This window comes from Atractosteus spatula, chromosome 3 (genome assembly GCF_055471065.1).
Source record: "Atractosteus spatula isolate fAtrSpa1 chromosome 3, fAtrSpa1.hap1, whole genome shotgun sequence".
NCBI classification, from domain to species: domain Eukaryota; kingdom Metazoa; phylum Chordata; class Actinopteri; order Semionotiformes; family Lepisosteidae; genus Atractosteus; species Atractosteus spatula.
In genome coordinates, this window is record NC_142708.1 from 23,499,518 (window position 1) to 23,521,162 (window position 21,645).

The following is a 21,645-nucleotide window of genomic DNA, read 5'->3' on the forward strand; positions in this document are numbered from 1 at the left end:
AATACATTGACCCTTTAGCAGAAATATTTTTTCCAACTACACTACTGATAAATTCTCTACTCCTTTTCATACGTTTGTCATATTAATTCTTAAATATTGAAAAACCATTAAGTAAACCTAAATTTCCAATGCTAGATTAACTTCCAAAGCACCATTTCCAAGACAATACTATCAATGAAGTCTGAGAAATACTGTAATTACAAACGTAGCTATTCACAAGCAGATCTTGTTTGTTCTTAACTTACACAATCATTTTTGATTTAAACAAAGACGTATTTAAAATATTTTTAATTTGCTTGATCAAAACTTTATTCTGTACAAATGGAATTTATTTTGCTCTTTTAAATTAATAAAAAAAGTTTTAAGAATGTTGCATTCCACAAACACAACAGACTTAAGTGAAAAGACAAATTGAAGTGAAAAACAAAGTTCTGACCTTTTTTCCCCCAAGAACAGCCTTTCTTAATATTAGAGCTCCCTCTACTGGTCACAGAGACCACATATCCACTTGATCGCAGAGCAGAACTACAATTTAGATCTAATGCTGAGAACACTAAATGAGAAATAACTTAAACAGGGCAATGAATGTAAATCATTGTACAAAGCCCAATCACATGCAGCCTTTACTTTACGGAATTCCATGTTGGACTTTTCAATGTAGCTATATTTTTACAGCTGTTATAATCATCTTCATGGAGAAAATATTTTCACCACTGCTGTGTTAGCCAATATTTACTTTACGCTCATATCCATGTGATGGGGTCAAATATTTTTCCAAAAAAATGTAATACTAAAAGAGGACTTTCATGAATACAGAATAATAAATTACACTTAAAATGCTACAAAATGTACACGTTCAAACATACATGTATAAATATGTACACACTTTTCAAATAACTTGTTAACGCGTGAAATGTTAGGTGCATTGATGGAAAGCAGAAGACTGGAATAAGGTTGGAGATAAGAAGGCCTTTCCTGCATCAGTTGCTACCTCTGTTTGCCAAAGCTTCTCGAATCTGCCTGTCCAGCTCGCTGATAATGCGATCCTCGTGAGTGTACACCCCCGTCCTTAGCAGCGTGTCCCGCTCTTCTATCAGTCTGCTCAGATAATCGTCCATGCTTTCACTCAAGCCCTGGACAGGATGTCCATCTGTTGTCCTGGTTGCTGTATCCCTTGACAGACGTTTGTCTTCATGCTGTTTTAACCTGCAAAGAGGGGGGAGGGATTACCACCCAGGAACACTACTACCATAAATACTTTTAAAAGGCACAGGGAAGCTCAAGCTGAACCAAAACCTGGGTTAGAAGTGTACCCATGGTGTAATGACATGAAACCCTGAAGTAATTCAGTTGTTTTTGTCTGAATACGCCTGGAACAACAATCTTCCTTTGTTTTTTTGAGAAGGAGAAGAAAGACACTCATACCTTTTCAGGCAAGTCCCTATCATCATTAATTGCTGGTCATTTATTATCAATATGTTTTTATCACATAGTGCTAATTTCCATAACCACTGAATAAAGCAGGCTTTAAGAGCTCCTTTGCCTGAAACAACTTGTTTAAGTGTAAATATGTTATGCAAATTTATTATAAATATTTGTTATAAATATGTTATACAAATATACATTGTAAATTGTAAATAAGAATAAAAGTCCTATAATTAATAAATTCTTACTTCTGACCAACTTAACAAATGGCCTAATACTACTGAATACCATGCATGTGATGGATGGGGTGGTTTGTTCGAGCACTGGTGTATAAAAGAGCATGAATTTGGGAAAAAATAGAAGGCCGTTAGAGCTGCAGGCTATTTCCTAAACACAAACAATAACGTAGTTTGATTTTGTTGCAGTGATAAGTTATAGCTAAAAGCTACGAGCGAGTACTCTGTTATACATCACTACTCCACTTTTGTCTACTAGTCACTGACGTGCCTCTCTCAGTGTAGATGCCAATACATTTTGACAAGATAATATCATGCTGGCTGATGAAACTATGAAACAACTAGACTTTTCTTCAGCTTTTTGGTTAAGGAAGAAGAAGCTTGCAAAACAGAATAGCCTCCAATACTGCCCCTTTGTAAATTAATTACAAGTGCACCTCGACATAAAGCTAAGCCTTCCACATTTGTGGATTCATCTAGATACAGAGCAAAGTACAGGCTGCTAATGACTTCGTTCATTAATTGAGTTGTCAATCATTAGCTATGCTATAGATTTGATACAACACTCTTGTCTAAGCGGTAAATCAAAATAATTCTTTTTTTAGCTCTATCTCTAAGCATAGTGTTTTGAATCCAGTGACAGGTTAATATTCATTTCTCTGTAATTCAAGTATTATGCTTCAGTAGCCCTGATATTGTCATTTGCAACTGCAGTGCAAAAAAATATATTGCTTGCCATTTACTGCACCAGTGTCCACTTACAAAATTCCAACAGTTCGTCTTTGTTCTATTACGTTTTGTTTCAAAGTAACTGCATAGAAGATATGGTTTATGTCCTTTTTTCCAGAGGACTTTACCACATGCCACACACTGCTGAGGGTATTCACTAGCACCAATCCAAGTAAATCCAAATAAATCCAATTTTGATGCACTTTTGTCCAAATACTTATGTAATTTTAATACCAATTCTGATTTGTCTCTGGTCTCAAAGTTAAGCTTTGCCTGTTGAGTCAGTAGTCATCTTTTAATTGACAATTTCAGTAAGTGCACTGGTACTGGCTAGGCTAATTTCTCTTCTTTTTCACTGATACTATAGGTTCCTCTTAATTTTATCTAAACACTAGTCATTTGTCCATATTTCACTATTAAGTCCCACATGTAGGTCAGTTAAGTCATTTAGACTGGGCGGTTTCTGGGCAACAGAAACTGCACTGTCTTTATAAAGATATAAAGCAAATTAATTATATTTAAAGCTTTATCTGAGCACCATACTGCAAAACTACAATAAATAAAACCTGTCATTGCACAATTTCTCCAGAGCCTCAGTCCCTCCCCCCAGAGATCTCTCACAGAGAGCCTCCTGGCTTCTTTTTATGCTGTGACCTAGGGCCACAGGAACAGCCTTGCTTTTGTATCAGACATTCCTTCTTAAAACACTCCATGACTTTTAAGATTCCCTGGAAGCAAGAGATTTCGCTGTGGAATGGTAAACTATCTCCAGCACTTGTGATCACAATTGGCTGTTGACATATGATGAATCTTCAAGAGATCTAGACTGCAGTATTAATCCCAAACTCCAGTTGAAGGATTTAGCTGCTGAAAGTTCTCATTAAGCAGGAAGTATTTTCAGGGCTGATGGAAGACACTTTCACATATAAAAGCTCTATGCCTCTATCTGAAACTGCTTCTGATCGCTGGTTGGTTTTTACCTGTTAAGCTCGTTTCTGATCTCTTCCAGCTCCTGTTTCTCCGTTTTGACAACTTCCTTTTCCTCTGCTGCCAGGTACCGCAGTCGCATGTGCTCAAGCTCCTGCTGCTGCTTCTTCAGTCGGGCCATAGCGTTCTCCTGTTCTCTCTGGGACACAAGAGGAAAGTAGACTCAGTCCACAAGCACAAAGCAAATGGCGAGGAGAACAGGGCCTAGTGCCACAGGGCTGGCATGATTCCAACAATGTTGTCTCTCAAGGGCTTGATTCTAATAACTAAGAATAAGGGATACTTAGAAATGCAATGTACTGCATCGCTGGGGGTTTGAATTAGCAATAAATTACACTTAACGTGGATTGCATTTGCTTAACTATAATAGTCAAGAAAACAAACCACATGAAGCATTTAACTGTTAGTGTAAACATTTGCTGGAGTAAAACATTCACAGAATTACATTTTTGGGGCTTTTTTGAATTAGCTTTGTATTTCTTTTTAAACATCTCTGAAAAACTGTTTTCATGGTTTGGCAACAGTTAATGTGAAGCACCTTCAGAGACAAGCCTCTTCAAACAGCTTTAGTCAACAAATGATTGAATATAGCATGTGTTGTTTGAAGAATGTTTTTTTCCTTTTGCAGAGGAATGCGCTTAATGGCTTTAAATGGATTAAAGTAAATATTAAAGCCACAGGTGAAGAAATGAAAAGGGCTCTCTGCTTAGCAAACAAGTATCTTCTGTTGGTGGCTACAGTCTATAAATCTAGGGAAAAGTTGTAAACATGAACACACTGGATTAAACAGAGGCCAAATATTGGCCACCACACAGTCTCCCACTCCTACTGAGGGGTGACTAGACTGTGGGAAGCAGCAGAGACTGAACTCAATGGCAGTTTTCTGAAAATAACTAAGGTCTGACAAGTCAAGATGGGGGCCTGGATGATTTCAAATAACACTTTATACCCAAAGCTGAAATACCAAGCTTTTAAAAAAGACGAAAAAATGTGGCTGACCAAACCGACAACAAAATGATCATTTTAATGTATCTATTGGGTTACAAACTACAAGACAAGATAAGAACCTTGTTGGTTAGGAATGTCTGTACTGTCAGAAGGACCTGGCTTTATTGGGCTTCTTCAAAGATTTAGTATGAATTATGCAGAACAATTTCCTTATAAGACTTGAACAAGATTAATTACGCCCCCCAAAAATTAAACTAAAGGTCTCATTGCATTTCTTTTAAAGTGAGGTATTTTGTATTGGATGTTCTACATTTCTTAAAAACAACCAAAGGGCAATTTTAAGAAGAAACTCATGTTGTAGGAACTTGCCACAGAGGCCCACTGAGTAATTCATATCATCTGTATTTCCCTGCTAATTCATGTCTTACTTGCACTATTTTTTGTTTTGCTGTTTCAGTGTAGATTGCTATTTGACATGCTAGCCTTTGAAAAGACCTTTAAGGACTGAAACGGAGAAAACGACTAGCAGGAAGTACCTCACATGTTGAACTGGCTACACTATAAAAGCTCTGCAAAATGACATTGGGATGTGACCAGTGTTTTAAAAAAAACGTGAATTCTTCAGTAAAGTAATTTTAAACAGGAGTATCACCAGATCTTCAGAGAGTATAATGTATAAGAGAAAAATGGGACAATGCAGAAAGAAGCTACTGCATTATTGGGGATAAAAAAAAGGATCTAAAAAACTCTGGGGTTCTTAAGTATGTAACAAACGTATAATTCAAAATGTAACATCCATGAATTAAGATAATTCATTTTAATTCAATTTGAAATAACAACATAAGAGTAGTAAGATGCTAAATCACTTCAATTACAGATGGAAAAATGAACCTGTAGGTCAGGTGCCAGAATTGTATTTTTTTTTTTACTCCTGTAATTGGTAAAAATACTAAGATAAAAAAACATAATAGAAATCAATGTATACAGAACGTGACATTTTAGGCTCCTGTGCACAAGACTCTACTATATATGGAATGAAAGCACCCGATAACTCGCTGCTTTATCTCCAGCACTTCTCTCCTAAGGCTGAAGAGGGGGAACTCCTTGAGTTCAAAAGGCAGAGCCTAAAATGGTTAATCTTGTGGCTAATGCTTTATATAATGCATTTGATTTATAGCACTGTTTCACCTATAGTTATGAACACTTCAGTGTAACCAATAAATTAAGTTGCATTTTTTAACATTTCCCTAGCACTTAAGTAAAAAAAAAAATCAAGATTTTCCAGCTGGGGTTTGTCTTTAACAGTTATTAACAATCCCTGATAGAGCTTTTAGCGTCTACAGAAATGTTTTTGTCAGCCCTCCAGTAGGATTTAGAGTGACAAATTGCTTACCGTAGTCACAAACTCGAGGCTATTAAGCACAAACAGTTTAGAAACACAGCTAATAAATTAAGGGCAAAGGAGATTCTGGAAGAAGTTCTGAGAAAGGCCTCTGTGATAAAAACTAAAAACAAAACAAAAAACCCATCTAAACTAAAGAAATGCCAACCCATGCTATTTGGTCCGGAGTCACGGTTAACAAAATCTTTATAAGTAGGTGTGCTTTTCTTTTGAAAATAATTTTTAGTTTTGATGTCATGTTCGAATCTGCTAAAAAGAAAAGAAAAGACAATGTTTTGTTTACATTTGCAAGACATACCTGCTTGAGTCTGGCAAGTTCTTTTAAGGCTCGTCCCCACTGTTGCTTGTAGTGAAGCTTAGATTTTGTGGCAGATTCCAGCTTTCTTTCAAGTTCCACCTTAGACAGCAAGCACATTAAATCAAACAATGTAGTAACATTATCCTACTTCTAACAATCACTGAAAGATGATATATACAAATGTCTGGCTCAGGCAAAGTTTATCTCTTATGAAGCACTGTATGGTTTCAATCCATTATGTCATGTCATGTAAATATTATGGCAGATGAACATTTTCTTTCTTAAAATATGAGCTATTTTATGACTTACACAGTTGCTCACAGATGAACTAGACATCTTAAACCTAGGATGTCTGAAAAAAGAAACTTTTAACCTCTAAGCTAATAAAAATTGTAGTTTTGTCAAACTCTTATCAGTTTTACCTGTCAAGAAAATTGGTTAATGTTTTCTTTCATCTTGGCAAAAAGTATTTTATTTGAAATTTTAAGCGCTCAACACTAACTCAGCTCATTGAAGCAATGAGAACATTTGAAATCATAAGGTTATTAAAGGCGATTCATCTGGTAAAGCTTATTCAAATTTAAAGATCCTCAGAGAACAATTTCACACTGAACAATATAATCTGCTCGACTGTAACTACAAGTCTATAAGTATATTGAAGGTGCACAGTCCTGTGTTTTGTGCACAGAAGGTGCACAAAACCCAGCTATAGCTAGAGAATTTATTGTTCTCTACAACATTTATTGTTCTGATTGTTACCATGTATTACGTACCATTTTGTAATGGACTGTCTGCATTGTGTGGTGTTGTCTGCTGTACTATACATGTTCTGAGAGATCGGGGTGGATAAGAATTCCAGTGTACATGTACATATAGCAATAAACTCCTCTACATTGTACAACTCTTAATATCCCAATTACTTTAATTCACATGGTCTAAAAAAACACAAGGGTTTTAAATGTGCCTAAAAACACATTAGTCTGAACAACTTACTATGGCTAATTAAATAATGTATAATAATTTAATCCTTGCGCTTCTGGAGATCAAAAAGGTCCATGAACACTTGCTCTGTGTACACATCTATGAACAAGTTGCTTTGCAGTTTGCACAATTATGGCACAGAGTTCAGGTCCATTTCACAATCCACAATGACACAAACCAAGGCTGACCATACTAGGCACGGAGGTTATATTAGTTTCATTTTGAAACCAAGCTAAACGTCCCCTGAAATCCAGAACTGCACAAATGCCCTCTTCAGGGGTAGTCCTGAATTCAGTTTTAAATTAAGAGTTTCAGCATATGATTAGGTTTGGTAAAGAAGAAACAAGACACTCAATATCAGGGGTGAAGAAGTAGAATTTAAATGACTTTCACTTAATGTTGTATGATAGTTTAACCTGTTACATTACCGGAAAAAATACTGTACCTCCGCTGCAGTATACACCAAACAGTGAGTAAAGCATTTGTTGTGGTTACACTTGAAATAAAAGGCATTCTTACCTATGTTCACGATTGGCTTTCTTAAACTGAAAAATTGAAACTAATTACAAATGAACTGAATTCACTGTAGTAGACAAAAAATATAGCATATGTTTTTCTGTATTTCACAAGGCTGTGAAATTAGTAAGGCCTTTCCTATACTTACAAAAGTAATATTAATTCTGTGAGTAAATCTGCACTTTTAACTGAAGCTGAAAGAGTAAGAGTAGCACTTTATAAAAACATTACTGGGATTACTTGGATATTGTCTAATATCATTAATGTAGTCTGGGAAAATGCTTAAGAATAATTATTATATATGATTAATTAAAACTTTGCTAGTTTAAATGGCATATACCATCATACAGTATATTCAGAGCAAAAAGCCAAATACTGATGATGAAAACCTCTAGTAGTGAATTTAATTATACTTATGAATTAATGTACTAGCATTTTTCAGAATGGCTGAAGTCTTTCTTAAAATGCTTTTCATTCACAGTAGCATATAGTGTTTTTTACAAGAACATATTTCGGCATACCAGAATAGTGTTTAGAATTCAGGAGCACTGGTTTATTTTACACAGTACTGCAGAAACTCAGTCCCAGTCATCTACTAAAATAATAAGCTGAGGTTTGCATGAAAGTTTTTAAAAATGGTTAGTTTTGATTTTTACTACTTTAGCTGAACATAAAGTGCTGTTGACATAACCAAAATAGTTTTTAAATAAAAAGGAAATGACAAATTATAACTACAGACAAATCAAATATTTTCTTAAGACATTTTCAGTTTCTATTACTGCATCCTTAAGAAAGAAGCAACCTTTATATTAGTCCTTCTAAAAAGCAAAGGAGACGTTCTTCCATTGGTGATAAGTATCTGTGCCATGGCGAAGAGCTTCTTACTTTTTCAAGACTCAGCAGATTGAGCTCTGACTGAAGTCGGATTTCTGGTTTGGTGTTTTGCTGCTCCCTGAACAGAAGAAATTCTTTTTCCAGTAGTCTGTATTTGTGCTCTGCATCTTGAAGCTGCAACAGACAGGAAAAAAAAAGGCAGCCTAAATTGTACAGTAAAATTACAAAATCATTGCATACAAAGAAGATTTGTCTTGTTGCAGATGCATCCCTTGTCTTCTGGGTGGCCAGTAAAACTAACATCTTGCCAAAATGATTTAAGTTATAATGCAAAAATTATGGAAAGATAAAAAACATTGTACAGCTAAAATAGGTCATGGATGGTTCATATGGCTACATTTGACAAGAAGGTACAGAGTGTAGCAGTGGAAGTCTAACTATACACACACATATATTTGAAAAGTTTTGGTTTTGTTTTCAACAGATGTCAAAACTCTAATTCTGTTGTTTATCAATGTGAAGTACTTCATGAATCAGATGTTTATTATGATAGCCAAAGTACAAAACAAAATTGATTGCTTGGCTAAAAAAATAATGACTTATCATCCAGACTCATAGCTTCCCATTAACTGTACCATTCATGTAGCAGTGCAAACACCAGAATGTGCAGATCTATGCATTCTGCATATATTCAGCACTTCAGGCACAAGATCACCATTTTTACTGCTATGGTTACCTAAATATCCCCAACCTGGACCATTTAATCAGGTCATATCATTAATAACACCACAGATATACAGTTGGTGACAGAGTACTTGGGCATTTCCAAACAAACTGAAAAATCACGAAGAAAGCAATTTCTCTAAATTCTAAACATACTATTGAAATACTGTATAAAGAAATGTATGTTTAAAATAAACAAATATTACAATTATGCCAAACCTAATTTTGTATTTGGGCACCTTTATTCTTTATGTCCACCCTGATTCTGGACAAGTACGCAGTCCTTTTGCTGCATTTTGTAAGCTTTTCCAGGGATATTTTTACCACTTCAACATACTGCATAAAGATTTGACTTCTGCAATTTCCTTTGACTTGTAGAAGACTGCTTTTATAAAAACAAAACCAATCTACAACATCTCTATAAAGGTCATTCTGAGGATTGAAATTATTAATCCATGCTGGTAACTTTTTCAGAGTTTGCAAAATGCTTAGGGTCATTAACCTACTGGAACACAAACTTTTGCTCAATAGGCCTTCTAACACTGGGTAGTACATTGGTGTGCAAACCGCTTGATATTTTTCAGTATTTATTGATCCCTCCACAATAAAAGGTTGCTAATGCCCGGGCAAGAAAAAAAATCCATACCATCACACGAATTCCACTATCTTCAGTACCGAGAATTAAACTACTCTCTTCCACCAAACATAATCATGCTTTCTTAGTAAAACAATGAACAGGTTTAAGGGAGGATGACGTTTATTTGTCAATTTCCTGACCATCTTCTCTCAGTTAAAAGTTCTTAATTATGTTTGCAGTAATCTGAGGTTTTTGCAGGACTGCTGTCTTCCATACAGTACATGCAAAAACCGTGCTACATTTCTCATACTTGGGCTATCTGTATGCTGAATTACCTAAATATCAAAATATGAAATAATTTGCACAAGAACACCTTTCATTATATATAATGCATTTTTCATTTTTATTACCTATAATCTTTTAACAAAACAATTTACATACAAAATTTCTTTACAAAAATTACTTGATGTTTTTGCTTTAAAAAAAAATTGACACCACTACTTCGGTCTGCAACTGTCCAATTACAAGCAAAGTGTTTTCCTTTTTAGAAGGGGTTGAAACCTAATACTAAATGTTTGGATTTCAGTTCTTGTAATGAGAATGTTAGGTTACTGAAGGAGCTAAAGAAAACATTTTGCCCTGCCACAACTTACAGTGAGAAACATCAGTTTAAGATAATATTCCCCTTAGCAATTCAGTCCAGTATACTAGTGGATATATTTTCTCAACACATCATGTCAAATAAATGGTATGTTCAAACCTTTGTAAGTGACATTACATATCTTTGGTATATACTTTGGCAATGGTTACAAATAAACAGTGCCGTAAATGTCTTTGATAGCCTGACGAAGATAAATGGATTGGTTAAGATACATACATTATACAGTTTCTATAGGAAACAACTTAATCTAGTCTTTGCTGCAAAGTGGTGTGTCCATTAAAAGAGATTTTTAGTCTATCATCTGACATGAAGCAGATGGGACAAAAACTCTTGCACACAATGAATGGGGTAGGCCAGTGGGGAGTATAGAAACTTTAGTACTGATATATTGGACTCTGGTTTGCAAATGGAAGAAAAATCTCTCTGTTTACATGATCTTGACACAAGAAGCAAAGATAAAAAGCAGTGTGGCATCTTGTCTGTACTTTTTTTCAATGCAGTCCATTAGTTAGCTTTTACTATATGTCTGAACATGACATTCTTTTACCTACAGTAGACAAATGCCTTTTTATCCTTCATACAAAATATGATAACCATGAAGAATATTTTAGTATATGGACTCTTCTGTATTGTCTTGTAAATTCAGAGGAATTATGTTATTAGAAAGAAAGCATATTATTGATTTACACAGTTTTTTTCCCACAAAAAAACACCATGCTATTAACTTTTCAGGTTAAACACAATTCTAGATAAATCAAAATCACTTATACTACAAAAGCACATTAACTTATGCTTTCAAAGATTAGTTTATTTCTAATATACTTTTTCTCAACTATGTATGTGCCAAATAGATTTGAAATAAGCAAGGAGAAAATTAACTCTTTTTAGCAAGAGAAAAACATCTGCTGACATAAAATTAAACTTTTGTGCTAAATGAAATGTAAACTAACAAATACAGAAAAATATAATGTATCAATGAGCTTGGGTCAGTAACATTACAATAGCACAGATCCACTTTTACTTTTTTTCTGTGAGTGTTTTATATCAAATAGAACATACTATATCAAGAATTTATTTTCAAATACAAAAATAAAACTGTCATGGATGTGGGTCATATGATCTTAATTTTTTAACAAAAGGATGCACAAAAAATCAGATGCGAAAATGCATTTGAACAAAAACTGGAATTTTTACGTGAAAACCAATATCCAAACATTTCAATTTTTAAGTTAAGCAGAATATTATATAGTACATTAATGAACTATTATGCAAGCATGATTTTTTTTTCATTTTAGTCAGCTACAACAAAAAGTTGTTTTAACCTTTTCTCTACAAACTGCAGCAACAAAGGCAGTTAAAAACAGTGGTCCTTGACATACAAGTGGACGACTATTAACATTTTATTTTTAAACAACATTTTCTAATAAAAATTCGTATCGTAAAGGGGCACTTTAAGCTGATCAATAACTACCTACATTTTAAAACTATTTTGCCAAATGTGGAAAAAAGTATATTTTGTATAATGTATAGCATTGTATGAGAGCATCTAACAGCAATAGAAAATAGGAGATAAGTTTATAGCAGGGGGAATAGTGGTGTTGCACACATAGAAAATAGTAAGAGGAGTACTCACAGCTTAGACCTTTTTGAGTAGTATGGTTTCCCCAAAACCAGTTAAAAAATATACTATATTTTGCTCCTGGACCTTTTTTCTAGTCACCTTTAAATTTGTCCACAGATGATTGCTGGCTTTTCAAGTCCTAAGATACAACTGAACCCAATAACAGCAGAAAGCAACTAAGCTAAGGATAGAAGTGGTACAGATCCTCCTGCCGGATTCAAAAGAGTTTAAATGAATAAAAAGAAATAGCATTACAAGACTATTGCAATTCGGATGAATGACTGGGTATCTGGATGGAGACATCCACTGAGACTTAATCTGGGAATGCTGTCAGCTGGTTGAGTAACTTGAGTCCAAGAGGCTTGGATCCAAGTTTTCTTACTTCTGCTGTAACACAGATTTAGCAAAGAACAACTTGACTCTAGGGCGATTGTGTGTACACCATGAGCAATGGGGCACAGGACTTCAGACCGGAAAAGTGAGAGGTAACTGGTCCACTGTAGGCAGCAGGTACAGGAAAAAGAATGGAAACCCTAGAGTTTGCCATGTCCAGCTGCATCCAGACCTTTGATCTTGGTACTAATAGCTGGGAGGAAAATGGTGGACTGACAGGCTCCAGGGCCACCCAGGAGTCCTCTTCCCCCAGTAAAGGGGAGATAAGTATAGTGGGATACTCAGTTATTAGAGGGATTATTACATGAATGAGCGATATATGGATTTTATTTGGCGTTGCCTGCCTCGTGTAACATTTGCAGAGTTTCTTGAAGGAGAGGAGTTTTTACTGACTCTCGACTAGTAGTCATACTCATAAGTGAGTCTCTTATGGTATGTTGCCTGCCTGGTGCTCAGATTGCAGACCTCCACCTGATTGTGAGTGTTAAACCAAAGCTTTGCAAAAGTCAGAGCATGTAACCTGAGAACTACCTGAACTGTATGTTCCTGCTTCCTGTGTGGGTCACTTTACATTTAAAATTAATTTGCCAAGTATCTTTCCAATCCATTTGTCACCCCTTTGCTGCTGTTTTAATGTTTGCCATTCATCTGATTTTTGTATCATTAGCAAATTTAACAAGTTTATGAATTATACAACAGAAAAAGTTGAATTTCTATGGCTTTTAAAATGAGAATTTAGTCTTTTACAAGGGACTTAAGCTTTCTCAAAATCTACTTACAGTATATTTTGGTGTATGCTTCAGTGTTATCAATTGGCCTTGTTACTTGTTTGAAGATGTTTGGTACTTCAATTGAACACGTCCTTCCCTTCCTAAATTCATGTTATTTTTTTAATGCAGCTATTTTGTAAGCAGTAAGTACTGTAGTTTAGAATTTAGTATTGTTTCGACAACTTTACCAATAACAGCAGTAAGAATGATACATCTGCTTTTTCCTGGTTCAGGTTTATATCTCTTTTTATGAATTGTTGTAAAATTTTCAGTACAATCAAAGTATAGCATTGAAGTACTATGAATCTATGAATCCTATGAATGGGAAAATATCATTAGGCCCAAGAAACTAATGTAGTTTTAAGTTTTAAACTAATGTCGCCCCTGTAAAATGGTGCTACTTTTATAACATGGGAAATGTTTGTTTTCTACTCTTCAAATCTTATGTAAAATATTTTGTACATGTAATATTAAATCTTCTAGTGTATCCAATATAACTTAAAAAATAAGTGTATATTCTTCTTGCAATACTCTTATATTGTTGACTTAGCATTTTTTTTAGTTATGCTTATAGCCTGATATGTTTTTTTTTCTTTGAATCTTGGGCTGTTTTATAAGTGTTAACTTCAATTAGATTTTTAAAATAATTTCTGCATTTAACATTTAGATAGTTTTTGAGACATGGTGATTTATTTAACATAGTTTAAGTATATCCATATTTCTGCCATTCACCTGCTTGTAAGCTCTGTTTCATTCATTCATGGTATGTTTTTCCAAAATTAGAGAGCATAAGTGTGTGTGCAATGTAAAATTAAACTGCAGTTTATAACTTCTCTCTGGTTCTCATGTCTATTCCCATAATTATATTCTGGTTATATGAAAAGACTAGGTTTATGGAAGACTAGCATCTTTTATAGCAGGAGCCTTTGCAAACTTGGTCAAGGTGTAATCATTAGTGGTTTCAGCCACTTCTTCATTTAAACTTCTGTACACCGCATAAAACAAATTCCAATTTATGTGCTGAAAATTGATATCTCCCAATAACATAATATCACCTTTGCTGCGTATGTTCTTGATTTTATACAGTAAGCTCCTTGTGCCTGTGCCTGCATTAGGTGCTCTAGAAGAATTTACCTACCATTAAAATGTATATTTTCTCATTTACAGTAATTCTTATAGAGTCTAAAGTGCCTTAACTTTCATACTTTAATACTCTGTCTCCCATTGTATTCATTACTGCAGCTGCTGTACCAATCTGCTGGTCAGTCAATCCCCTCTACCTTTTCTCATGAACAAGACCCCAAGGTACTTCAACTTGTCTACCTGGCTGTTTCCCTCTCACTTGGAGAGAACAATCACCATAGATAAAGACGTTCCACAGAGTCTTCGGTACTTTCAACATAAAGTCATAGTTATTTGAAACCTTTGTTGAGGATTCTGGTATACAGTAGCACAACATACTATGCTGCTCATAATTGAATGGCTTCCCAAACTATTTCCATTGCAGGATTGTTCAAGAGGATTGCATCTATGCAAGATGGTTTAAGAATTAACTACATGTGATCAAACCACAGGTCAATGCATGCTTTTTGCAAGTGACACACAAGCCAACAGTCTTACTAATTTTCAGTTTTTTTTCTGAAGGAGTAGCACTGATGTTGATTGCCAGTATTTCCAGGATGCTTCAGTTCATTTTTCCTCACTCATTTTACTCAGCTTCATGTTATTTTTATGTTTTCCCCACAGAACACACAAATAGGTTGTGTTTGTCAAGTGTAGGCTATGAAATTTCAGTTCAGATCACGCAGTTGAAGTCTTTTTTTCCCATCAACAGCTGTCTGGTTGCAAGACATCCATATGCTGTGCACTGTACTCTTGACTGTAGTTGACTTTAACACATAGAGCTTCTACTTTGGAGCTTATAAATAAAAAGGCATTAAAGACACATAAAACAGGATTTCTAAACACCTAACAGGCTATAGTTATATAATTACAGATAGCAATATGTAACTATAGTGTATATGTCTATATCTTGATAGTTTAGTGATAGATCAATAAGCTCTACAGTGCATTTCAAATCACTGATTAATATATTTTAAAGAAAAACTAAAAGCCACGACTCAATTGAACCCTAGTAACCCTAGGGTCAACAGTTCAGCTTTGGGACATTTGACCATTGGCCTGGTGCAGAGAATATTTTGTTGCCATCTACCTGTTGTTGTTGACGCTGTTTGTCCTCTTCTTGCTGTTTGACCTTTAATCTCTCCAGTTCCACTTGGTGGGCACAGTCTTCTCGGAGTCGTCGGCTGCTGTCCTGTAGCTCCCTCAGGCTACGGTCATGCTCAGCTTTCATCTCCCGCTGCAGCCTCTGAAGCTATTGTTATAAAGACAAACAGCTAAACACCAGTACTGAGGAATATTCATGTTTCAACATATTCCAACATATACTTTACACAATACACAAACACAATTTCCAAATATGTTTCCATGATTATTTTGATGTATAGCATATGTTACCCTAAAAGTAACTTTATCGTCTCTTTCTGTGCACTATTCGGAAACAGATATGTTTATATTGCTTGTGTTTCTTCAAATGCTACATAAGAATCTCAGTCTGATCAAATTAAATCTGTTAGTGAAATTATTCTTTTATAAAATTATTCTTTATAATCATATTCTTTTCAGAGACCAGTCCCTGAAAGTATATAATTACTTTGGGAAAAAATAAAATTTTACCATGAAACAGACCAACATAGGTTGTTATTTATAAATCACTAGAATTTATCTTTGGACGTGGAATCAATCATAATAATCTAAATAATTCAGAAGATTCAGTCCGTTTAACACAAGGAGAGGTACTTTAAAGAGGGTCGCATGAATAAAACAATTCCGAGCAAACTTTCAAAGAGACAGTGGGTATCAACGCATTATGTATTGCAGAATTAAAAGGCAGATGTGCAAGTCTCTCAGGATTCTCACCTCTGTCTCAGAAAAGGCAAGCTGTTTTTCTCTCTTTTCTAAATCAGCCAGGGTTTTCTGAAGCTGTTCTTCCAACATAGTGTACTCTGCTACCTGTATTTCAGCAGATATTATAATTTACCAACACAGAAATAAATTACATTTTTTAAATGAGGCTATAGCTCAGTTTTGCATTGCTTCAATATATCAGTTTCCTGTGATACAGTTACTCACACAGCCACAGCAGACAGGAGTATCACAAATACTCATCTTATTTACAAAGTGCACATTTCAAACAAAGCACATAAAACTGCCCTAAGGAATAAGGAAATGAAAAAATTATAATGAACAGTTCAAATAATATATTGATAAGCAATTGCCAATTTGATGAAGCTCCTTAGGACTGTATATACAGTACAAATAATCAAGATAAAATATGCATAACGACATCAGTGTTTTAAAACTCAAAATCAAGATAAAAACTATTTACATTTGGACTTAAAACTACCAAGCAAAGTAGCACTTGAGATATGTTTGCACTACATTAGAACAGCAGATGATAACAAAAAGCTCTCTAAGCTTGTTGTAAAACAAGTGGGTGTAGCAATATCTTACCCTTCATCTTCCAATTAATGCCCAGCACTAGCCTATTCTCCAAATATAAATGTACAAACTCCTTCAAGTAATTCAGCAATGAAAACTGTAACCCTTGTTTTTTTTAGAGATTATCAATAGTATATTTCAAAACCTTCAGTGATACTTAAGAAACTTCAGGATTTAGGTGATGCTGCTGACATTAATTATATTCAGATTCTACTGGAGTATGGCGGAGCAGAAACAAATCCCCTGGAATGGATTGCAGCTTTCCTTTTAGGGGTAATCTCACGATAAATCCAATTTGGTGTTTGATGCAAAGCAGAAGCACGGTCCCAAAGAATGAATAAAAAAACAACAATTTTGCCTTGGACGTAGAACTTCTAAAACCACAAAGCAGCTTTCTATTATAGTCATTTACTACCAATGAATTCCATGTCCATTGGCTTTAATCTTTACATTACATGCTCCCATTTAGTTAAAACTTCTGGACTACATCTTTGCATACAACTTGTAGATGACCTATGACATACACATGCTGAACCTCCATCTTTTGGTTATTTAAATCCATGCTTTGTAGTTGACAAGGTAACTCTTTATACTGTATTGCAGAGATTATCTTTTGTACAAAGTAAAACCTTATCTGTTTTATTTTTTTAATTCTGCATTATTCAGAAAGAGATAAAGATATGACAGCCTGTACAGTATCCCCTACTTTTTTCTTTACAAGTGCCTCCCTCTCTCGGTCTCTTTTCTTCCATTCCTCTGCCAGGGCCTGCATATGGGCCAGCTCCTTCTGTTTCAGCTATAAAAAGGCACAGAAATAATAATCACAACAAATATACATACAGAAATCCAGCTGCCTGCTTAGGAAATGTTTTTCAGGGGAACCTACAGGTGTTAGCTTCTACTGCATGTTTTCACAATTAAACAGCATTTCTGAAATTCAACTAACAAATATATTTTCTAACTATCAAAGAGTTTTGAGATATAACCCATATACGAAAAAAACAGATATAAAACTAAATGAATGAGATGGAGCAAATGGCCTTTTTAAAAAAAATGTTATAAAAAATGGCTAAACTTTTATTAAAAAAATAGAACACGGATAACAGGTCAAACCTGGTTCTCAAACATGTCTTCTTGCAGTTCCTTCCACATTTCCAATTCCAGGGCAGCCTTGTACTCCAAAGTCTGTCTTGGTTCAGGCTCAGTGTCCAGCTGATGACTGTGTGGAGGCTGACAAGGAGGTCCTGGCCTGGGCTGGCCGGTACTGGTGCTCTGTCATGAAAAACCAAATACTGAGTATCGTTTCTGCAGCCTCACCTAAACGGCCTCAGATTTGCACAAAACAAGAGAGCGGGTGTATAAACAGTTCACTCTTAAAAGAAACACTCCAGTGACCTTCTGTCATAAGTTATCCTTACATCAAAGGACTACATTATTACATTTAAATACATCACTTAAGAGTACATTAATTCTCAACTTTATATATCTGAATGGAAAACATTCTGTTTATATATCTTACAAGGAACACCTTTCAGGGTCTTGAGGGTCAGGTGTCTTAAGAGCAGTTACTATGAATTATGGGAATGTGAATATTAATTAGCTGTGGCCATTTCATAATGTTACAAATCAAAACCACCCAAAAAAAGACTTCTAGTACCATGTCACTTATATATATTCAAGGTTAGTAGCCATGGATACATGGCTTCCACCCTTTTAAGACTCCTCAGTGTGGCACAGCTAGCTTTGAGCAGTAAAATTGGGCATATATTAGATGCATATACGTTTGACGGAATACCTCTCACAAATAAGGTATTTCTTATATAAACTTAATATGTTCTAACAGCCAATAGTTTGTAACAATCATTTTGAGATGCATTACCTGTGAAGATTCAGATATCAAAATCTCTTGAGATCTCACCAGACCAAAGTCCTCTAAAGTCATGAAGTAACACAACTCGGCAACTTTCTCATCAGGGCTGTAGTGGAAGAGGGAAACAGTTGCATAAAACCGAACATCAGCCATTTTAAGATTATTATAACATATTTCCAAAAATATGACTTCTAAAAGATGCAGATAAGTATATTCTGCTGCCATCTAGTGGAGGATCCCATCATGTACATACAATATTTTATCATTTTTGCAATATCGAAAGTGAATTTAAAAATGAAATAATAGACTTGCCATATATTATCATCTCAAATGTATGAAGAGTTCAGTACAACTGAAATCTGAACATAGGCAAATACAGTTTTAAATGAAAAATGTACTTTTCGGTTATATGAATGTAAAATGAAGCATTGACTAGTAATTGTATGGTCATGCATCGTTTCTTGGTCTCCTGTTGAATGAAACAAAGAATAAAAGAAATATAATTGAACAAAAAAAAAACCAGAGAGGTAAGAATTCTTCCTACAATTAACTCAAGTTAAAAACACAACTAAACTGGTCCACAGAAATTGTGTTGCAAGGTGCCTACAGTAATTTGAAGATGAAAGGTTTGAATCGCAGTCCATCTCTAATACTTTAAATTCACTTACTCTTTGGCTGCAGTAACAGTCACTCTCTCAGTGTAGGTCTGTCTCCAGCACTGGTCACCCGACTGGCCTAAGAATCTTGTTTTCTCAGTTGTTAATACATGTGCAAGCTGAATTCTAGCTATGCCTAGAAGCAGGTCTTTGGAGGATTTATCTCTGTGCCAAACCTCCACTAATAGAGGCAGCCTGAAAGAAGAGAAACCAAATGGGAATAACATTGAAATATAAACATCAATTTGAGTGAGAGAGAGACTTTAGGTGGTTGTGTTAGAAAGCAACCCAGAGAAATTTGGTGAGGGCAATGAAAAATTTGCTTACACTACAAAGTATAATTCTTTATAAAATATTAATACAATTACATTATAAATCAAAATAAAAATCATGCAGGTGCAATCTTTGCCAATCTTGTTGAAAGCAAATGATCAAAGCTGCTAAACTGTGCGAATTCTGTATTCTTTTTTCACAATTATGCTGAAATATCTTTTTAACTGCAAGTCTCCATGTTACATCTGAGAATCACATGAATGTCAAAAACAGTAAATGGGTAAAATTCAGTTTTTATTTTCAATTATGTCCCGAACAGCAACAGAAGCAGTGAATAAAGCATACTTCACTGTCTGTTAGTTTACAGTATATTACCCATTATATTGACACAAAGTCAATTTACAGGTTTACTTGGATGTACTGTAAATGCTGTTACGGCTGTTTAACATTTTAACATTTAAAAGCCAAACAGGAATGTCACTCTTTCAACTTTTTTTTGGCTACATGTTTTATAATGGTTTTTGTTTTGTAATAAATACTACATGGAGATTTTATTGGATTATCATCCCTAACCTACACTATTCTTTCGCATGTGAAGGGGATGCACTGGTTGTAACAGGTTTCAAATATGCTAGTAATTTAATCTGAAAAGAAACACAATTTAACTGCTTACTATGTACCAAGTGTTGCACATGCTGGATTAATAAATTATTCATAACAGCCACTACTACATTCCTATTGTTTGAGATGTTGGAGAATTTATTTAAATTGTTTTGAAATCAGTAAACATCTTGTCAGCTTTACGTTCGCCAGTGTCTCTAAAGAAATTAAATCTATGAAACTGAACGTCTCATAAACCTTTCCCAATATTTCTAGCTAGGATTGGTACAGTATCCATAAAGGCAAGCCTTTACAAAAATGAATTTACAGCAGTTCAATCTAATTTAGCATGGAAAATAAAATATAATTATTATATAAAATAATATAAATTGAGGGGTTTTAATTACACAATCTTATGATAATGGGGGCTATTAACAGCTAGCTTACCTAAGTGATTAATAAGTAAACTTATTACTTCTATGGTTTATTGATTTACAGTTCAGAGCTTCCCAAAATAGTCAATTTGATTTGTCAATATATACATTTCTGTGCAAAAGTCTTAGACAATTTACATTTGCTACTCTGCTGTATGAGGACCTAAAAACCATGGAAACTAAAATCAACTAAAAACAGTGCCCAATACAAAAATATCTTTATGAAAAAATCTTAATCAAATAAGCAACTTTTCAAATAATATATGATAGCTATAAGTATGTCCATCCTTCCCCTTCAAAACTATGAAGATTTTAGGGACATTAACAAATCATTTATAATTACTCTTGTGGAATAGCATTTTTATGCTTCCTCCAAGTCCTTCCAAAAATCTAAAATGCTGGAGTCAATTACAGAGATTTGGGCTTTGATATGGTCATTCCATGCACTGGAAAATCTCAGCAACATCTTTAATTTTGAAAATTAACATTCTAATTATTCCAGATGAATGTTTTGGATCATAATCTTGCTGAAAGATGAAGTTTGAACAAATACATCTCAGACTATTGGGGATAGCATGATGAAGTTTATACCTCATTGCAGTCAATATATTATCAATTTTCAGCAATTTTCAAACCCCACATGAGGATAGTGCACGGCCAAACTTGAACTGAACCTTCTTCAGATTCAATTCCTGGCTTAAGGAATGATTCTTCATAGGTTTCAGTTGTTTGGTGTCTCATACTGTCTTCTATTAGATCCAAATAAAGGAAACTGACTTCTGTCCAAAGCATCACTGATCATTCTTCTAACGTCCAATTTCTGTGTTCTTGTGCCCAATTTACATTTTATTCTTGTTCCCCTTTCTTAACAGACGTTTTCTTACTGGAACACATCCTTTAAGTCATGATTTCAACACTAAAGTTTTGTGCTATATTACGGATGGATGACAACATCTGAGTCTTATGCCAGTTCATCTGGCAATTTAACAATTGTCTTCCTTCTATGCCAGAAGGATATTATCTTCAACTATTGCTCATCTTCGTTAGACAGCTTTTTGGGTTGTTCAGTAGTGGATTTGTAAATTACAGATGTTTCTCTCTTGATTAACTTATTGATTATGCTTCAGATACCACCTCTTGAAAATTGAGG

At 34.7% G+C, this 21,645-nt stretch overlaps 1 protein-coding gene across 1 annotated transcript in view; it reads right to left on the reverse strand.

Moving 5' to 3' along the window:
- Window positions 1–291: 291 nt before the first annotated feature.
- cep120 (centrosomal protein 120) overlaps window positions 292–21,645 on the reverse strand; it is a 35,986-nt gene continuing 14,632 nt past the window's right edge. Inside the window, exons 12-21 of the mRNA XM_088910896.1 lie at window positions 19,201–19,383; window positions 18,542–18,638; window positions 17,776–17,934; window positions 17,369–17,458; window positions 16,081–16,173; window positions 15,314–15,475; window positions 8,408–8,530; window positions 6,026–6,124; window positions 3,371–3,516; window positions 292–1,206 (exon numbers count right to left, since the gene is read on the reverse strand). Coding sequence (XP_088767022.1) covers window positions 981–1,206; window positions 3,371–3,516; window positions 6,026–6,124; window positions 8,408–8,530; window positions 15,314–15,475; window positions 16,081–16,173; window positions 17,369–17,458; window positions 17,776–17,934; window positions 18,542–18,638; window positions 19,201–19,383 — 1,378 coding nt within the window. The 3' untranslated portion in view covers window positions 292–980. The remainder of the gene's footprint in view (window positions 1,207–3,370; window positions 3,517–6,025; window positions 6,125–8,407; window positions 8,531–15,313; window positions 15,476–16,080; window positions 16,174–17,368; window positions 17,459–17,775; window positions 17,935–18,541; window positions 18,639–19,200; window positions 19,384–21,645) is intronic.